A 16,932-nucleotide genomic window follows, 5' to 3' on the forward strand; every position below is an offset into this window, starting at 1 on the left:
AAATAACTCAAATCCAAGCATCAAAACCTCAAACCTACAGGGTCAGCCTGGAGATTATTAGTGTTATTGACAACTTAATGTGGATGTCAAACCATTAATTGTCTAATACAGCTTCTCAAGATTAATCAGGTAATGAGAATAAATTACACAAAAGAAACAAATCATTTGCCCTATAATGTTCGGTGTAATACTAGTTCAGTACAGTGTTTACAATACCAGAGCAAAAAAAAAAAAAAAGTGATTTTTTTTATGGAATTTTTGAATTTTCACCCTTCATTTCATATGAGTGGTAAGAGAAAGCTGAAATGTGACCAATGACAGCAATAACCAAAACAGAACACACAGAATGGTATTGTTTTTGAAATGAGTATTTTAATGTTTTTATGTTTGTATAAAAACTTTTTTTGTCCACTTTAGGCAACAGTTAGCATGAGAGTAGTTCTCACAGCTTTTAGATGAAGTCTAAACGTATCGGTCTTTTCAACAGTCACACACCCTTTCACACAGAGAAACACACAATCACATTGTGTACTGGAGTTAATTTGATGCAGTGGTCACAAACCTAACTCTATTAGTAGAAAGCCAAAGTCTAAAGCTCAACAATAGGCAGCTTGTAATCATTGTCACTTCAAAGATGGTTCTATGGCACACAAACACAAAGGGCCACGATACATGTGCAGCCACAGAATTCCAACCGGAGACTGCTCTGTTAACATCTGATGGATGACGCTTCATTTAATTAGGTTTGAAACCACTGCTTTGGTGCAACTCATAAGCAGGTTTATATTAAGACAATAAAAAGGCAAAGAAATACATCAGACATCTCATACACAGCAGCATATCCTGTGTTAGGCAAGCCGTTACAAAAAGCAACAGCTGTGATTTCTTCAGGCAACAAAACAAAGGACTGATTTTGTGTAAGAAGAGTCGGCACACTTATGCAGATCAGCATTAATCAGACACAGCTTAAAAAACACATTTAAAGACCAGAAATGTTATAAGATTGCAATTATATACTCAATGACAAAACACCTCATTCCATTATCACAATAAATGATTTGCAGTGCAACAGCTATTGCGTTCCTACAACAACCTCCTCCAACACTTTAATTTCTTTCATCTGTCATCGAGAAACATTTACAAATTATATTTCTCATGATGGTAGAGAGAAAGACAATGAAGTATTACTCTGTAGCATCAGCACCATTCAGGAATAGAATATGCATTCCTACTACTATACTCGCCCCACTTCCTAATACAGTACATATACGTGCACACGCAGATGCATCAACACCCTTCTCTCTCACACAGACACACCTAAGTATAGTGCACACGCACACACACACACACACACACACACACATACACACACACACACACCCCCTACACATATACAGGTTAAACATAAAATATACAAATTCAGGTTGTTGTCAGTTTGTTCCATAAATTAGTATCATCACATCATTTTGTATAACTACTTATAACAGCACAGGCTGCATTTTCTATGACTCTTAAAATGCTTTTTTCTTCATATGAATTTTGTCTTGATGCTGAGTAATCTCCTTACTGCACAACTCATTAAAAGAGGATCTACTTTGACATTTCATCAAAACATGACATGACTGACTACTTGGCATGACAGTCTAGCAGTATGAAAGAAATAGCATCTTCTTCCACCCAAAAAAAGGACTACAGGCACTTCAGCCTGCATAAAATCAACTGTATCTAAACCACAAAAGACACATTACTCAAAAAATAATAAGTAATATCATAGGCAACTATTACAGATTAACTACTTTTTTGACAATTCAACTGCATCTGCAGCCCAAGATGCGCAACTGCAACATAAGGCTAGTACCAATCTGCTGCTCTCAGTTGGTTTACCTTCATGCCTCACTGCAGCACAGCCACAACACTCGCTGCCCTCAGTTCACAATGTGCATACAAATAAAAAAAAAGCAGCAATCTCAGCTGTGTCTCACACATTGCAAATGCATATACAGTACACAAAAACAAGTATTTCCAGGATTATTAGGTCTATTTTCAGTGGAGGATACTATCAGAGGCCTTAATTTGGCTTGACTACAGCATATGTTTGCTGTAATGGAAAGTGAGCCAGTTGAGTATCTAAAACAGTTTGTGTTTAGTGTTGACAGTATTATACATCACCAAACAAAAGGCTTATGTCAGCATTCACAAATTGTGTTTTGTATTTGCTGTGATGGAAATTAACCAAAGCACTGTTTGCTGTATTTTCTCATGGACAGATGACTCCAACAAACAACTCTTATTTTTTTCCATTAAGGCTGCATTCATCACCCCCAACAGAACAACAATGTTGCTTTGCAACTGCATCCATATTATTTCTGGGGAGTGATCTGTATGTGCTTTTCAGCATCCCCATCTTCAACATGTATTGTACAACTCAAACTCATTCTCTACATAATGCATGTACAGTCTCTACTAGAGATTGCAACCTGTAACCATTCTTAATAGCAATAATAAATGTGAAATGTGTTATTATTCATCTTAGATGAAGCTATTGTGCAAAATATCTGCAGATGCTAGTAAACTTCTCCTCCCAAGCAGATTTCCCCTTGGTACTGCTCTTTAGGGAGACTCTGGTGGGGACTCGGCTTTTCCTCTACTACCTCTACATGGTTCTCTGAGCAGAGAACCACATTGGTCAAAGACTGGCCCAAACTCTGCCTGCAGGTGATCTCTTCAGGCGTATCACCCATCAGCTCTTCTCTTCCCTCTTTTTTGCTTTCCATACACTCAACTCCTCTTAACTCTTGTTCTGTCATCACTTCTTTTACAACCTCGTCAGCTCGGGGTAGGGTCTCAAAAGCTCCGGTCTCTATTGGACTGAGCTGGTAGTAGAGCAGAGAAGTGGAGTCTTTCAGGAGATCAGAGGGGCTCTCCTCTTGGTTGTCAGTGATGCACAGGACTGTAGCTCCTGTGGGAAAAGGTCCCTGTAGAAGGACCTGCTCCACCCCCTGTACCTCTGTCTGTTCGGACAGTTCCCCTCCCAAGGCACCGGGCAGGAGGCAGAGGGGCTGCTCTGACAGGCCACCGGCTCCCAGCTCCTGCTGTACGGCTTCACCTTCAGCCTCCTCCCTCTCCCTCCTCTCCTGCTCCTCCGCACTCTGCAGGTGCAGCACAGCTGTCTCATTCTCTCGCTCCAGAATGTCCTGCTCTGCCAGGAGATCCTGAACCTCCACAACTGTCTGCACCTCGCTCTCCTCCAGCTCAGAGTCTAGGCCAGTGACTGAGGATAGGTCTGGGGAAGTAGGACACGTAGAGGAGGGGGAGGACACTGGGTCTGATTCAGCATACTGGTCCCCAGTCCCTTGTACCAGCATCCTCCTCTTCTCCAGGTCAAGCTTCATGATGGTGTGCAGGTAGTGAGTTCGGACACGCAGAGGATTAAACTCAATACGGCCAGCTATGTTTCCACAACCATCCCTTGAACAGCCACATGGGAAAGACATGCGATCCACCTGGAGATAAAACAGGAAATGATACTATTACTTTAATACTTTAATTTCAGAATTTAAGTATAGAGAATTAATGTGGTTTCAGATATGATACTAGTGTTATTTACTAAACCTAATTTGTAAAGCACTTTAAAAACAAGACATTCAACTCAAAGGCTTTGTAAAAAAAAAAAAAGCACGATACTTCACATCAGAGAGACATAAAATTAACATAAAAAAGGGATAAAATAACATAATTAATGCAACATAAGACTCACTCTATGAAATCAAACCAAGATTGCAAGATGAGCATTTAGCATCATCTGGCAAGAAACGGGTTCAAGTTAAAAAGAGTGAAACTTGGACAAAAAAACTGAAAGATCAAGAATCTACTGCATAAAGAGTATGAAAACATATGTACCTATATAAATGTCTGACAAACAGCATTTGCATCAAGATGCAAATACGTACTTAATATTATCACAAAATCTGCAATGATGCTGCCACTGCACTACATCTTTTTCATTTATTTTTAGTCTTATTTGAACAGCTTGATCTATATATATGAATCTCCACATCTTAGTGATTCTCCCCGACAGGCACAGAGCATGAATTTGGAAGCAAATTATGCAGGAAACTGCACTGATGAATGATGGAGTTAAAGATGTCGACTCCAGTGCTACCACACTGTAGCTTGCAAAAAATATTTAATAACCAAGATGCATCAAACCACCTAGCTTCACACTGTTAGCAGTGTTGCTTCTATTTCACACAAAGAGAGAGAGGAGTCATACAGACACAAAGTGACGTAAAGACTGATTCACTGCACCAGTGCATTGATTTATAAATTCTGCGCTGATCAATAAAACATAGATGCATTTCAGTTAAGAGAATTGACCAGACTGCAGCCATGTATCAGTTGCAAATTAAATTAAATAAAAACCTGCTTTACACATAAACAAAAGCCTTTAGTTTGCTCTATTTCAGCAGAGTCCTCAGTGTTAATATTGAAATTGAAGGACAAACACTGGATTTTAACAAACGGCAGATGACGCAAACAACCTGGACATATTTGAGAGTGGGAGGCCACACTTTACCATCCATAAATAAAAGACTGAGCTCTGTAAACCACTGTGCTGGCTATAAGTCACACCCAATTACCTGAACATATTTATTTCATAGTAAACCACTCTGGCTCTAAGATAATGTGTTTTACAAGTAAATAATATCTTTTACAAGTCAACAAAGATGTTTTTGAAATGAGAAAATCAATGTCAAGGCAAATAAACATCCTTTACCTGGCACTTAATGCCAGCCTGGCTGCAGCCACAGTGGCGAGGATCACAGTACAAGCGGCAGTCGCACCCACACTCCTCCCGGGAAAGACGGATGGCTCGTAGCTCAGCTTTCTCCCGTGCGTCAATGCGGGCGATGCCAGAGGCTCGCAGGAGAGCTCGACGACGCTTTGTTGGCAGGGGCTGAAGGAAGAAACAGTCGTCCACCTCCACTCCGTCCACGTCGAGATCTTCATCTGAGACGTCCTCCAGAGTCAGCAGGTCTGCCTGAGCACACTCCACTGTGCCATTCCTGGTCAGCTGTGGATGACAGGGTTTCAGCACCAGGAGCTGCAGAAAATAACCCTTAACTCAATAGTTATTCAAAAGATATTACAAATTAAAAGTATGGCTGTAGGGCTGGGTACTGAACTTAGGTACTTTTATGGCAACAACTGAAATGAATCATCAAAAAATGCTGTTTTTGGCACCAAATGTTTAACGACAGTTTCAAGTCATGGCAAATATTTTTTTAATTCATGAAACTCCTTTGATTGTATAAAAAAAGTATAGGAGCTGTAAAATTAAACTAAAAATGTATGATAAAATGTGTGATATAACTCTCTTTTTGCTAAAATGGAAAATTGGTTTTGAAAACAAAGTATCAAAGCCAAGGTATCAGTATTGGTATTTTTCTATGCTCCATGACATATTTTACACCTCACTCTGAGAACAAGGGTGCTGATGACTGATTATTTTCATCCACATCTTAAAAAAACATACCTTCATTTTGCGAGCCTTGAGCTTTTCCTGGCGCAAGTGCTGTCGCAAAGTGTGCCGGTGGCTGGACTCCTGTTCGCGGGCAAACTCGCCCAGTGTGTAGTGTCGGATTGAGGAGTGGTGACGGGCCATGCCCAGGGAGCTGCCCCCTTGGCTGGGAACACTGGTGAAGCCCTGCCGCCTGGGGAAGTAATACACTGTCACCACATCGAAACGCACCCGTTTTCCTCCTGGTGACGGTTTGTGGTGTCTGAGGATGGAGGTGGCTGATGTGGACAACAAGGAAAAAGAAACAGGAACCAATGTTATCCATAAGGTATGACATTAGTTGTGTTCTTTTAGGTGTTTAAGTGTATTTATTGTGTAATTTTGAGCTGTGTCTTACGGGTAAATGTAGTGCTAGAAGGGGGGTTGAGGCTGTCACAGCTGTCAGCGCTGTCACTGCTGGAGATGTCATCGTCAGAGTCCTTAGGTGTAATGGAGAATGGAGAGCTGTTGTCCACCTCTTCATATCGTCGCTTGAGGCTGAGGGACGAACCTGCCTCCATGGAAACTCTGTGTCTTGAGGGAACAGGACAGTCACAAAGAGTACACTCAGTAAAGAATAATGTGAGCCTAAGACTAGAACGTAAGACTAAGCACTCGTGGCTTACAGACCTAATGCAAAAGCCCATTTATTATCTGAACAGGATGAGTTGGTTGGATTTATTCCAGCGAAAGTTCAGTTCTCAACACTACAGAGCAAATATGACATTAGCTTTCCATCCTGTCTCCTTTCATCTGTATTCCAGCTCCATCATCCACCGACAACCCCCCCCACCACCACCCCCCCCCAGTCTCACATGAAATCCTACTTTCAAATCATCAAGTCTGGAAACGTCACCATGGCAACTAGGCAAGCACAGTTTATGCGAACAGCCTTGAAGACGACCCATCCCTCAGACTTTACATTGCTTTATTCTGGTAATACATATAGATGTGTGAATTTGGAAGCAGAAGCTCAAAAAAAAAGTCACCAAGTAAACACGTAATATCTGTTTTGTAGAGCTGGGGTCAGACTGCATGATGCAAAGTTTGTGCATTTAACAACAGCTCAAATGAATGAATACACACTGTTATCATCTATACATACACTCCTACAATTCAGTGTGACTGACAGTTTACTGAGAAACTTTAAGCAGCAGTAAGACAAACATGTCAAATAGTACTTACAATAATATGCTGTATCATTCCTAAATGGGACAGCATTTGATGAGTCATTATACATTCAGCTTTCCTAAAATAAAAAATCAGCCTTAAATAGGGTACGGTGCAGAAAAGACAGACTGTTATGATGATGTTTCAGTTGTATTTTCTTCCCAATCGTTCCTCCAAATTAACAAACAGAAACAGGTCTGGATCTTAACAGTGGACTCATTTAATGTCATCACTTGTGAAGATCATGTTCACAGTCATACTCCTTTCTCTGTATGGATCTATATAGCCTACAGTGTTTGTCTTGTGGTAGTGTATGTTTGCAGATAATCATGCCTTTATGGTGTATTTACCTTCTTGACATGCAGTGTGTGAGTGTCATTTGTTTAACATGTATGGCGGATGCAGCAAACTGACCAGGCTGTGCTGAGAGAGGTTAGATGTTATCAGCCTGACAGGCAAATGCCTCAACCAAACCCCCCCCCCCCCCCTCCCCTCTCCAGTCCACCAACCAGCTCTCCCATTTTTCACACACACACATACACACACAAAGATACTGACACACAATGGCAAACCGCCCGGTTAATGCAATACTAAACCCTTCTTACCTGGGGAAGAAAAAGGGACCCTTATTCCAACCAGCTTGTAGGTCGTTTCCTTTTCCAATGCAAGCTGCACATGAATCTTTAAACGCCCTATGAGATGATTTTTATGCCAAAACCGACTCCCCGGAACCGAGTAACCAGACAGCAACCGTGGACTAACAGTAACCACAAGTAATTTGGCTAAAAGCTGGCGTGATTGTCAATTTGCAACACTTAGATGTGACTATATGTGGCTACTTCAGCTCCATGCTCATTGTTCTACACTGTAAAAGAGCTCAGAGATAATAGGGGCTGTCTGTTAGACCTGTGGGGCTGATTTAAATGCTGCATGCCTATCTATTTAAAGGACAGACAGCAGGAAGAAGGACGTCAAAATGCTTAGCTGCGGTTTATTTCCAACATTTTCGGAGCAGCATGAATAATGCAAATAGCCGAATTTCTTATCTTCTTGATGTGAGCCTTGAATTGCTTGCAGTGGAGAAATCCGCTGACATCTGTTTTCGTTTATCCTTTTTCTCACCGGGCCGGGTTCAGCCGTCTGTGTTTCGGGTGTCGGTCTGCTGGTGTTACCGCGGACAGGCCGGCTTCATTCGGTGTCAAAATGTTGCAGGTTTTGGACCGAGAAGACGCCTTTCTCCCGGCTTCGCCCCGGCCCCGTTTGTTACAATGTAACAATGGAGGAAGAATTTTTTCCCTGTAGCCATATATATACTTATTGTGACATCACAGACACGAGCCGTGCTGGAGCATGCTGGGAAATGAAGTCTTATTCCTCTCTTTGTTCATTGAAAGAAAAAAAGGTGAGCAATTCTATTCTTCAATGCTGTATGTTGTCACAAAGTGATATGTAGGTAAATATAACCTTTGCATTTTACTAAAGCTACATTTTAATGACTGTGACACCTCTATATGTGCCCATAAGAAAATTACATAAGCATTAAAGAGTGCAGTTTTAATTTTCAGAAAGGCTGTAGGAATAAAAAGGACAGATGCTTGCCGGGGCATGGGTAAGTATTTTAATGCCAATGAGACGGGGAAAAGATGAATATCTAAAATGCCAAGCTATCAGTTTCATATAAGCAGTACAATGGAGTGAACATAACCTAACCTTATTTTTCACATGCAGCTCTGGTGTGTCCAACAACCCGTTACATGCATTCATATTAGAAAGTGGTAACATTCAAAAAAAGATGGAGAAACACAAGTATGTTAGAACATTATTATTATTTTTTTTTTAAAACTGTAACATGATTCATTAAGGAAACTTTAAAACAATGATCTATTTTTTCTTATGGAAAACTGCCAAAATAAACATGAAATGCTGATTTGCTAAATATGTTGATAGGGAGAGGACGCACATGAACCAGAGATAATTTGCTGGTGTTGCCACTGCGATCGCTGACACAGACAGTGTTTCATCATCACTCAAGATTCATAGGTTAAAACCATGAGTGCCAGTGTGCACTCTGAGCTATCTATAAAGTCCTAACACTGTCTGGGAGGCTCAAAATTTTTTTCTTGTTTCAAACATAATATTTCATGTCGGTCAAAGACTGACAGCATTAACTTCCAAAAAACAGGACAGCTCATTTCCTCCACTTACACTGATGTCCTGATTTCATACATCTTGCTATCATTTCCTGGTCTGTTCAATTAACATACATTGCTTCTTAGAGTGACTTAAGTTAATCTTCCAAGGCAATCTAATGTAAAAATTTAAAAAAAAAAAAAAAAATCATTCTGCAGATTGGAAGTTAAGTACTGTCACCGTATTTCATTTGTTGCTTTTCCATTTTTGATTGTTGGCTTTTTACAGAGACAACCACTGTTGATTCTGAAGCATAGAGCTTTGGCACACCAGATGCTCAGCTAAAGAAACAATGAAAGCAGACGTAGTCCGGTTAGAAGCAGGAGTGAAAAAAAACAAACAAAAACAACTCTTTAAGGTAAACAACGACAGGGCAAAACAAGAATGTTACTTCAGGGTGGTAATAAGAGTCACTCCCTCAAAAGTAAGACAGTAAGGTGTATTGAGGGGAGGGTCACGTGCTTCAGTCACTAGTTCCTCATAGCAGCCTCCAGAGGTTTGTTGGGTCATCTCCACATTTCCAAGGAACAGCAACAGGAGTATGAAGCTCTAGTGGGGCACACTGGATCAGATCTAAAGAAGAGAGTACGGCTACTCTATTCTCCTTCCAAATATTCATTTCAAGATGATGTGGTAGCCGTCATTTGTGTCATCTGGTATGAAAGAAAAAAAAAAAAACAAAGCAGGTGTGGGTGGTATAAATAAACTTGCAATGATAAAGTTCATGATTTGTTCCATGTTAAATATAGAAACAGATTCATCCTCATTCATTACTGCCACAATTAAGTACCTTTCATTGTGTCCAAAACAAAACATACTTCATCCTGGAAGTTTTGAATCATCTGTGAAGAAAATAAAATGAAAATGCATTCGTAGATAATCTGTATATTTAGATTCCCAAACATGTTAAGACAAAAAAAATGGCTCACCTCATCACTAACCAATACGTGGATGCCTGTGGGACCCTGTTTAAAGATCTGGTTTATCTGTCTGGGTGAAATGTTGAAGAGCTGTGCGATCTTCTCTGTCAGCTCAGCAGATGTAAGTTCCTCTAGATAAATGGCGTGATATACTGCAGACAAGGACAAAAGCAAGTAGAATCAATATAGGTAATAGTTTAATGTTGCTGAAATACACTGCATTGCGAAAAAAAAAAATAAAAGGTCCCCACATTGATTTAACCAAGTAAATAGATAGGAGCCTTCTATTGGATAATTACTGCAATTATTAATATGTGTAGTGTATATGCAATATTAATATGTGGTCTGACGAGTCCAGATTGACCCTGTTCCAGAATAGTGGGTGTATGAGAGTGAGAAGAGGTAGATGAAGTGATTACCCATCATGCCTAGTGCCTACAGTACAAGCCTGTGGGGCCAGTGTTATGATCTGTGCCAAAATCAAAGCTAAAGGTAGTGCCATGAAATATTAGTGAGTGGGACTTATGTATGTATGTATTTATTTATTTATTTTACTTTTCTGGTATGTCAGTATAGGTGTGTATGTATGTATGTGTATGTGAAGATGATAAGTGAGGTTAACTGATCCAGGGGACTTGATTTTTCATATATTATGTTGATAGGAAGCTAAACGATAGATTGTTGTGTGGAGAAGGGGTGGGATTAAATAAATTATACTTCCTCCCACTCCTTTTCAAACATGCAAATGAAGTCATACTTTGTTTTCATGTATATGTATAGGTTATATTTTCATCAGGGTTTGTCTGTCAGTCTGTCTGTTAGCAAGATAACTCAAAAAGTTAAGGACAGATTTTCATGAAATGTTGATACTGGCACAAGGAACAAATGATTACATTTTGTTGGTAATGGGGGGGGGGTTGTTTGTTCATCTGTCTGTTAGCAAGATAACTCAAAAAGTTATGGACAGATTTGGATGAAATTTTCAGGATATGTTGATACTGGCACAAGGAACAAATGATTAAATTTTTGCTTTTCTAGTTTGTTTTGTTTTCTTAAAATCTGTTTCATTTATAAGGACTAAGTAGGATTATTTTGTTTTGTCGCATATATGAAATAAACTAAACTTTATTTAACCACTGTGTAAAAAAATAATCAAAAATTCTACTTGCTGCTGCTGCATTGTTAAGGAGGGAATCCACTGAGCATGCACTGACCAAAGAAAGTGTTGGCAGCAGCATCTCCGTTTTCATGTTTCGTTTGCTGCTCCCGTGCCTGCTGAGATTCCTGGCAAACGTAGATGGTCAGTCTTGGGCGTACTACCCTGTAACACAGCATCCACGCAAAGACAATGACAAAAAGGTCAATGCCAAAAAATATACTCTTTCTTTTTTTCATGTATCAAGTGAATGACATACTGTATGACTTGATTACATAAAAGGCAACGCACCGTCCTTTCAATGCATTGAAGAGCCTTATACCATCAGCTGGTCCACAGATCTGAATGACATCCTCCCGCGTCAGCTTCAACAGATCCGCCCCTGGGAAATTAAAAAAAAAAAAAACAATGCAATCAAAATAATTTACTGTGATTAAACAAACTAATCGTCTCACAAATACTGGTGAAGATAAGTTCTTTTGCCATCACCTGTTCAACAATGTTCTAAAATCAATGTTTAATTTGGGAGATATTTCACCTGAGAAGTTAGTGAAAAGCCGACAGAAAGGTGAGAAGCGGTTTCTGTGAAGCCATTGTTGTGCATCCTGTGGTGTTGCTGTGGGTAACAAGTTCTGAGCGGAAAATAAAACAGACTGTAAGAAGAAAATGAGAAAAGCAACAACTCCCAGACGTGTGAAATTAAAGCGAAAATGTTAAAAATAACCTCTGTCATTTTTACTCAACACATCGACAAGCTTTAAAATGCAAAGGTTCTTGTTTCTTTTGTGACTTAAAAATACATTGCAATTTTGTTGATAAATAAAAATGCATTTACCTCAGTCTACTTCCACAACAGTGAAATACCAGAGCAGTGAAATACTAAAATTCAGCCACCAAAGAAAGGGAAACTATGTGGTAGCTCATTCACCTTTCACTTGGTAATTGGATGTGACCAGTTTTGGTAGCGTGACAATGATGTTTGAAATGTCAAATAAAAGAAATCTATTGCAAAAGATAAACATTCAACTTAATCCCATTAATAAATAACAGAAATAATCACACAAAGATTTATTAAGAGGTTTAGTCATTAATATTAAATCTACTGGGGTCACTCCAGTTAGACAGAAGTCAAATTTACATGCTACAGAAAATACTGAGAAAAGTCAAGATGAACAAAAAAAAGTCATTGCTACTTTAATTTTCTGCAAAAATTAAAGCTGGAATTATATCTGATTCATCATTTTCACCTTGAGGTGAGGGGGATTTTTGTTTTTTTGATGTTTCTAAAATGAGAGAATCTACAACACCCACAACATTATCTTAATATTCAGTGTTTCAGTGAGCAAATATCCCCAAAGTGTAAATGTGCTTACATCTGCTGCCTGAACGACAGGCTCAGGTTGGTGGTTTGGCGATCCATTTCTAAACAAACAAGATGAGAAAATGTCAGGATCCAGATAAAATGCTGCAACTGAAACAGGTTTTATCCAAAGGTTGATATGCTTGTAATGTAACTGTCATGCATGCTCCTCCCTATGTGGATATAGCAAGTGGTAAATTAAATCCACCCTCAGCAAAAGGCATTAATCATTCAAGAATCTGGCAAAAATCCATACCCCTCTGCCACTGGGAAGCTGTTGTGTGTGCTGTTGAAGCCAGGAGATGGGGAGTTGTTGACATATGTGACCTCCGGCCAAGGAGAGCACTGCAAAAGTCAGACATTTCCGTCACATTTCTGCTGCCACCAGCTGGAAGCTCTAGCCTTTAATCAGAACCACTGCTGATTTTTCTCATGTCTGTTTTTTATCTCTTAAATTTAATTCATCCATGTGTCCTTCTATGCAAGTGTCATATTTCTATATCTTGGTTATGTTCCAGTTTTAAATAATTTGTTGGTATTTATGTAAACTTTGTAGTAGTTTTAAATGTTCTCATTAATCAAGCAGACAATTAACACTTCAGTCACATTTGTTCTAACCTCTGTCAGTATTGTAGTTTCATAGGAGGGTTGGTACTTTTCCTTTTCTTGTGGTGCCCTTTTCTCCATCTTCTCCCTATCCGTTTTCTGTTTCCTGTCTGCACCTTTAGGCTGAAACAGGTCATGTAGGGTCACTGATGTGTCAGAAGAAGCAATGCATCAACTGTTCTCAATTCTTGCAGAATTCCCAGTACTATTCTTTTGCTCATTCGTCTCACCTTGAAGACTTTGACCTGGCAAGAGGCAGAGTGAAGATGTTCTGTATACTCTCCATTCTCGTTCTCTTTAAATGTGTCTATTTGGATACGGAAAGGCACACCCTTTTCTCCCCCGTGCTTGCGCATCGTGAATTCTGTGCTGATGCAATGAACCTAAAAAGAAAAGTAATGTAAAACTGAACTCAAGAAATCTGACATAAAATGAACCTGAATGAATAATAAATTTATTAGTAATTACTGCCAGAAGGATGACATTCACTTCTGTCATACTGCCAAACAGAAAAGATGAGCTCACTCGATGTTAAAAGCTCTTGGTAAATGTGTTCTGGGAAAAGAATATTGTCTGTCATGCTACCTGGATAAAAACTGAGGTTCGTTTTGATGGGTCCCAAAGGAACTCCACAGTGTTAAGCTGAGTAGGGTTAGCCCTGGGGTCGATTATGCCGACTGACATGGGGATATCTGCAATGGATCAATGTGAAACAGGCAGTTATCAAAAGAGCGGTAGTGGACATCTTCTCATCTCCTCAAACATAACCACTGTACTCTATATTTTAAAGTCTTAAAACTGACATTAACAAACTGTAATCTCCAAATGATTTTATCTAACACTGTTGGTTAATATACAAACACGGCTGCACAGCAATAATCTTAACACACAAATAATATAAAAGTGCATACAAAAGTAGAACATCCATTCTTGAATCAAGGCTCACCGAGGTCGAGAATGCGATCCCCGGGCCTGTTCCAGCGCCAGCCTTCAAGCTGCTGGTGCTCTGTGTACTGAAGGCGGCGGTCGTGAAACACCACACGAATGATGCTCTGAAATTAAAAGAAAAATACATTGCAAAGTTTCCAAAGCAGATGTACAAATATGTCATCTTAACTGATGAAATCAAATCTGTTCTGTACTGGTAGACACTGACCTTTAGAAAAATGTACTGAACTGGCCTGTATGGATCTTACCTTTACCATTTTACCAGTGATTTCCGGAAGTTCCCCAATTTTCCGATTGTCAAGCATTCGAATTTCATAGGACTGACCTGGAATGACATGTAAAATAATAGATCTTATCTAACAAAATATTTATTTTACAGACCCTGACATATATTAATAAGTATAATATCAATAGATTGTATAGGCCTTTATTTTCAACAGCAAACAGATACATGATAAATCCTGGATGATTTCATTTTAAATCTTACACAGACAAATAGAACTGCCATATAACTTAACAGTTCAAATGACTACTGCTACAAATACATCATAAACCATAATGTGACCCATAACTCGATAAGTGTAAAGAATTTGTGTCAATGTCCAATTTTCTTGCGGTGCATTTATAATTGGTACATTTTTTGGACTATAGACAATAATCCTAACACTGACCTTGGTTGAGGTAGGTAAGTGTTTCATCATGCAGTTTAACTGCTGGCGAGGTAGCTGCACACAGAACATACTGGAAGGGGAGGATTTTATTATCCGAGTCAGGAGGGAGGTTGGACTCCTCCTGCTTGAAGATGGGGAGGGCAAGTACATCACTGGAGAACAGGGAAATAAGAACAAAGATGTCAGTAAGCCTGATCACCAACATAATAATTCTTTACTTTTTATGAAGCAACTCTGCACAAAATAAACATTGATATTAACAGAACAAGTACATTCAATCATTTGATACAGATATAATTCAATTGCATGACATGTGTTGCTTTAGACACCACTGAAGCTGAATGGTGGTTACTGTACTCTGATCTTGCATCATTAAAATGGAAGCAACTAAGGCAACCCAAAATACCAGGGTATCTAAACAGGATGTCACTGCTCCTCTCAACAGAAGAATTTCAGGAACAAGCAGGCACTTTGCGGCTAGTACAAAATCATAACAGAGCACAAAGGGGAGGGATCGTTCTCTAGCTAAGCAATGTGCTTGAGTCAGCAATACTTAAATTGATTTCACATAATTTCCATCATGAAAAACACTCTGCCAGAGGCAATTTCAAGCAACGGGGAGCACAAACATTATAAATACCTATAAGGACTTTAAAGTCTTGAATAAGACCTCCCCAAGTGGAAACCCACAAATGTGTGTGTGGGTATATTCATTCTAAATCTATCATAGATATGATGCATGGTGACTAAGGCTAATTCTGGTGTCCCAGTCACATTAATCAAATAAGTTTTTTCATTGCACAGTCACTAGCACTCTGGGGCACTGCAGTTCATTGAAATGTAATAAATCTGATCTTCTACAATCAGCACATATTTGTGTATAATTTTAAAGTGAAATATATGCCCCATTACAAACACACAGAAAATGAGTGACAAATTGTTCTATATTTAACATAAATATAAAAGATGTGGTTTATGATATGTTCTTACAACCACATATGTGATACAGCTACAAAGATGTGAGAATGATATTTAAAGATGACTACTTCTCAGGCATAATAATGTGATGACTAAACAGCAAAACAAGAAATAATTACATAATTAACGGTCTAGCTGAAGATGAAACACACTCTGCTTAAACAGGTGATACCATTACAATGAAGCACTGTTGTCACTTCTGTCAAAGTTTCCATTATTTTATACTAAGCCTCCACGTAAACCTAGCTTGTGTCCTATTTACATAAATCTGGACTGTATTGAATAAACACAACATATTGTAGACAACATTTGTCATATGTTGCTTGAATTACGTGTCTGTGTAGCACCATAGAGAGAGAACAATCTGTCCAGAACTTGTACTGTACCTCATGCTGTATGCCCCAGCACCAAGCTCCTGGCCTATGCCCGAGAGACTAGCATCAAAGTCCTGGACCAGTCCTGACTCGATCACTTCATCCGTGAGAGGCAACTTCAGAGCCCACGCCATAGTGACAGTTCCTTACGACGTGCACGACCGAATAAAACTCAAGACAATACTTACACCTGTGTCCCAAACCCTTCAAGCTGTTGGTGGAAAAAGTACAATAAAAAATGCAATAAATCATAAAATGAACTTGCAACTTTAACACCGTGAAAACAAACCCACATCTTAACTAGTCAAGTGACATATCAAATAAAACCAGACACTATAATTGGAAAAAAGCTGTTTAAAGTCCATTATACGTTATCACTCTGAACAATGCAGATGTGCTGCGGTTAACTGTAATCTCAATGGATTTAACGCCACCGTTAGAACTTGAACCGTGCACTTTTGCTCTGTTCAAAAAATGACAAGAACTTATGTTAAGGTATGGTATGTTTAATCCTTACTTTAATTAATTGTGTGACGTAATCCAATTAAATATTTAGTTTACCTTTAAGTGCTAGAAATGTAGCTACTTGCTATGACTGCCACAGTTTCATGCCATCATGTCGCGCTCCTTCGGTCCAGCACTAAAATAAACATGTCGAGCTAACCACTTAACGCTAGCAACGTAGCCTGCCAGCTAACTTTAGCTACACAGATTGTAGTTCTACGTTGACTTGTTTGTTGAGTATTCACGAGAAAAATTTAACTTCGGTAGACATAGCTATGATTTTCTGATAATATATTTACCAAAATTACATTAAAAGCTTAAAATACATATAATATCGCGTCTTGCTTTTGTTTATTTATCTAGCTTTGAAAGGAAATGGGGCTGCCGTAATTTCCGTCTATTTTTCTTCTTCGTGGCGTTTTTTACAAGGCTTGTAATGAACTGCGTGTTACTCTACCGCCACCTACTGTATGAGACTGTCATGCATCCTGAAAT

The 16,932-nt window shown here is 39.1% G+C and overlaps 2 protein-coding genes across 3 annotated transcripts; both read right to left on the bottom strand.

Moving 5' to 3' along the window:
* Positions 1–352: 352 nt before the first annotated feature.
* On the bottom strand, positions 353–8,255 carry csrnp2 (cysteine-serine-rich nuclear protein 2). 2 transcript variants are annotated; one of them, XM_030138723.1, is made up of 5 exons: positions 7,336–8,255; positions 5,919–6,094; positions 5,537–5,799; positions 4,778–5,074; positions 353–3,503 (listed from the first exon to the last, which is right to left on the bottom strand). In XM_030138723.1, the coding sequence occupies exons 2-5, from the start codon at positions 6,079–6,081 to the stop codon at positions 2,565–2,567; spliced, it is 1,662 nt and encodes a 553-aa protein (XP_029994583.1). In that variant the 5' UTR covers positions 6,082–6,094; positions 7,336–8,255; the 3' UTR covers positions 353–2,564. The 2 variants fall into 2 exon arrangements, with proteins under 2 accessions (XP_029994583.1, XP_029994582.1); XM_030138722.1 differs by having other exon boundaries at positions 4,778–5,104.
* A 193-nt stretch (positions 8,256–8,448) lies between these two features.
* tfcp2 (transcription factor CP2) lies at positions 8,449–16,843 on the bottom strand. The gene is made up of 16 exons (XM_030138724.1): positions 16,495–16,843; positions 15,946–16,144; positions 14,582–14,733; positions 14,159–14,235; positions 13,909–14,014; positions 13,548–13,654; positions 13,193–13,345; positions 12,975–13,085; positions 12,613–12,701; positions 12,370–12,418; positions 11,535–11,628; positions 11,288–11,378; positions 11,055–11,161; positions 9,850–9,992; positions 9,711–9,762; positions 8,449–9,573 (listed from the first exon to the last, which is right to left on the bottom strand). Exons 2-16 carry the CDS (start codon positions 16,065–16,067, stop codon positions 9,536–9,538), a joined length of 1,491 nt encoding a protein of 496 aa, XP_029994584.1. The 5' UTR covers positions 16,068–16,144; positions 16,495–16,843; the 3' UTR covers positions 8,449–9,535.
* Between the last annotated feature and the right edge of the window lie 89 nt (positions 16,844–16,932).

The sequence above is a fragment of the Sphaeramia orbicularis genome, chromosome 7 (assembly GCF_902148855.1).
Source record: "Sphaeramia orbicularis chromosome 7, fSphaOr1.1, whole genome shotgun sequence".
Lineage (NCBI taxonomy): Eukaryota > Metazoa > Chordata > Actinopteri > Kurtiformes > Apogonidae > Sphaeramia > Sphaeramia orbicularis.

Excerpts from the sequence above, each read along its gene's own strand:
- tfcp2 (XM_030138724.1), bottom strand. The coding sequence starts at position 16,067 with ATGGCGTGGGCTCTGAAGTTGCCTCTCACGGATGAAGTGATCGAGTCA. Across the intron at positions 12,702-12,974 it reads AAACTACAATACTGACAGAG|TGCTCTCCTTGGCCGGAGGT; the intron begins GTTAGAACAAAT and ends TGACTTTTGCAG. Across the intron at positions 9,763-9,849 it reads ACGTATTGGTTAGTGATGAG|ATGATTCAAAACTTCCAGGA; the intron begins GTGAGCCATTTT and ends TTTTCTTCACAG.
- csrnp2 (XM_030138722.1), bottom strand. The coding sequence starts at position 6,081 with ATGGAGGCAGGTTCGTCCCTCAGCCTCAAGCGACGATATGAAGAGGTG. Across the intron at positions 5,800-5,918 it reads TTCTAGCACTACATTTACCC|CCACCTCCATCCTCAGACAC; the intron begins GTAAGACACAGC and ends TGTCCACATCAG. Across the intron at positions 5,105-5,536 it reads TCAAGGCTCGCAAAATGAAG|CTCCTGGTGCTGAAACCCTG; the intron begins GTATGTTTTTTT and ends TATTTTCTGCAG.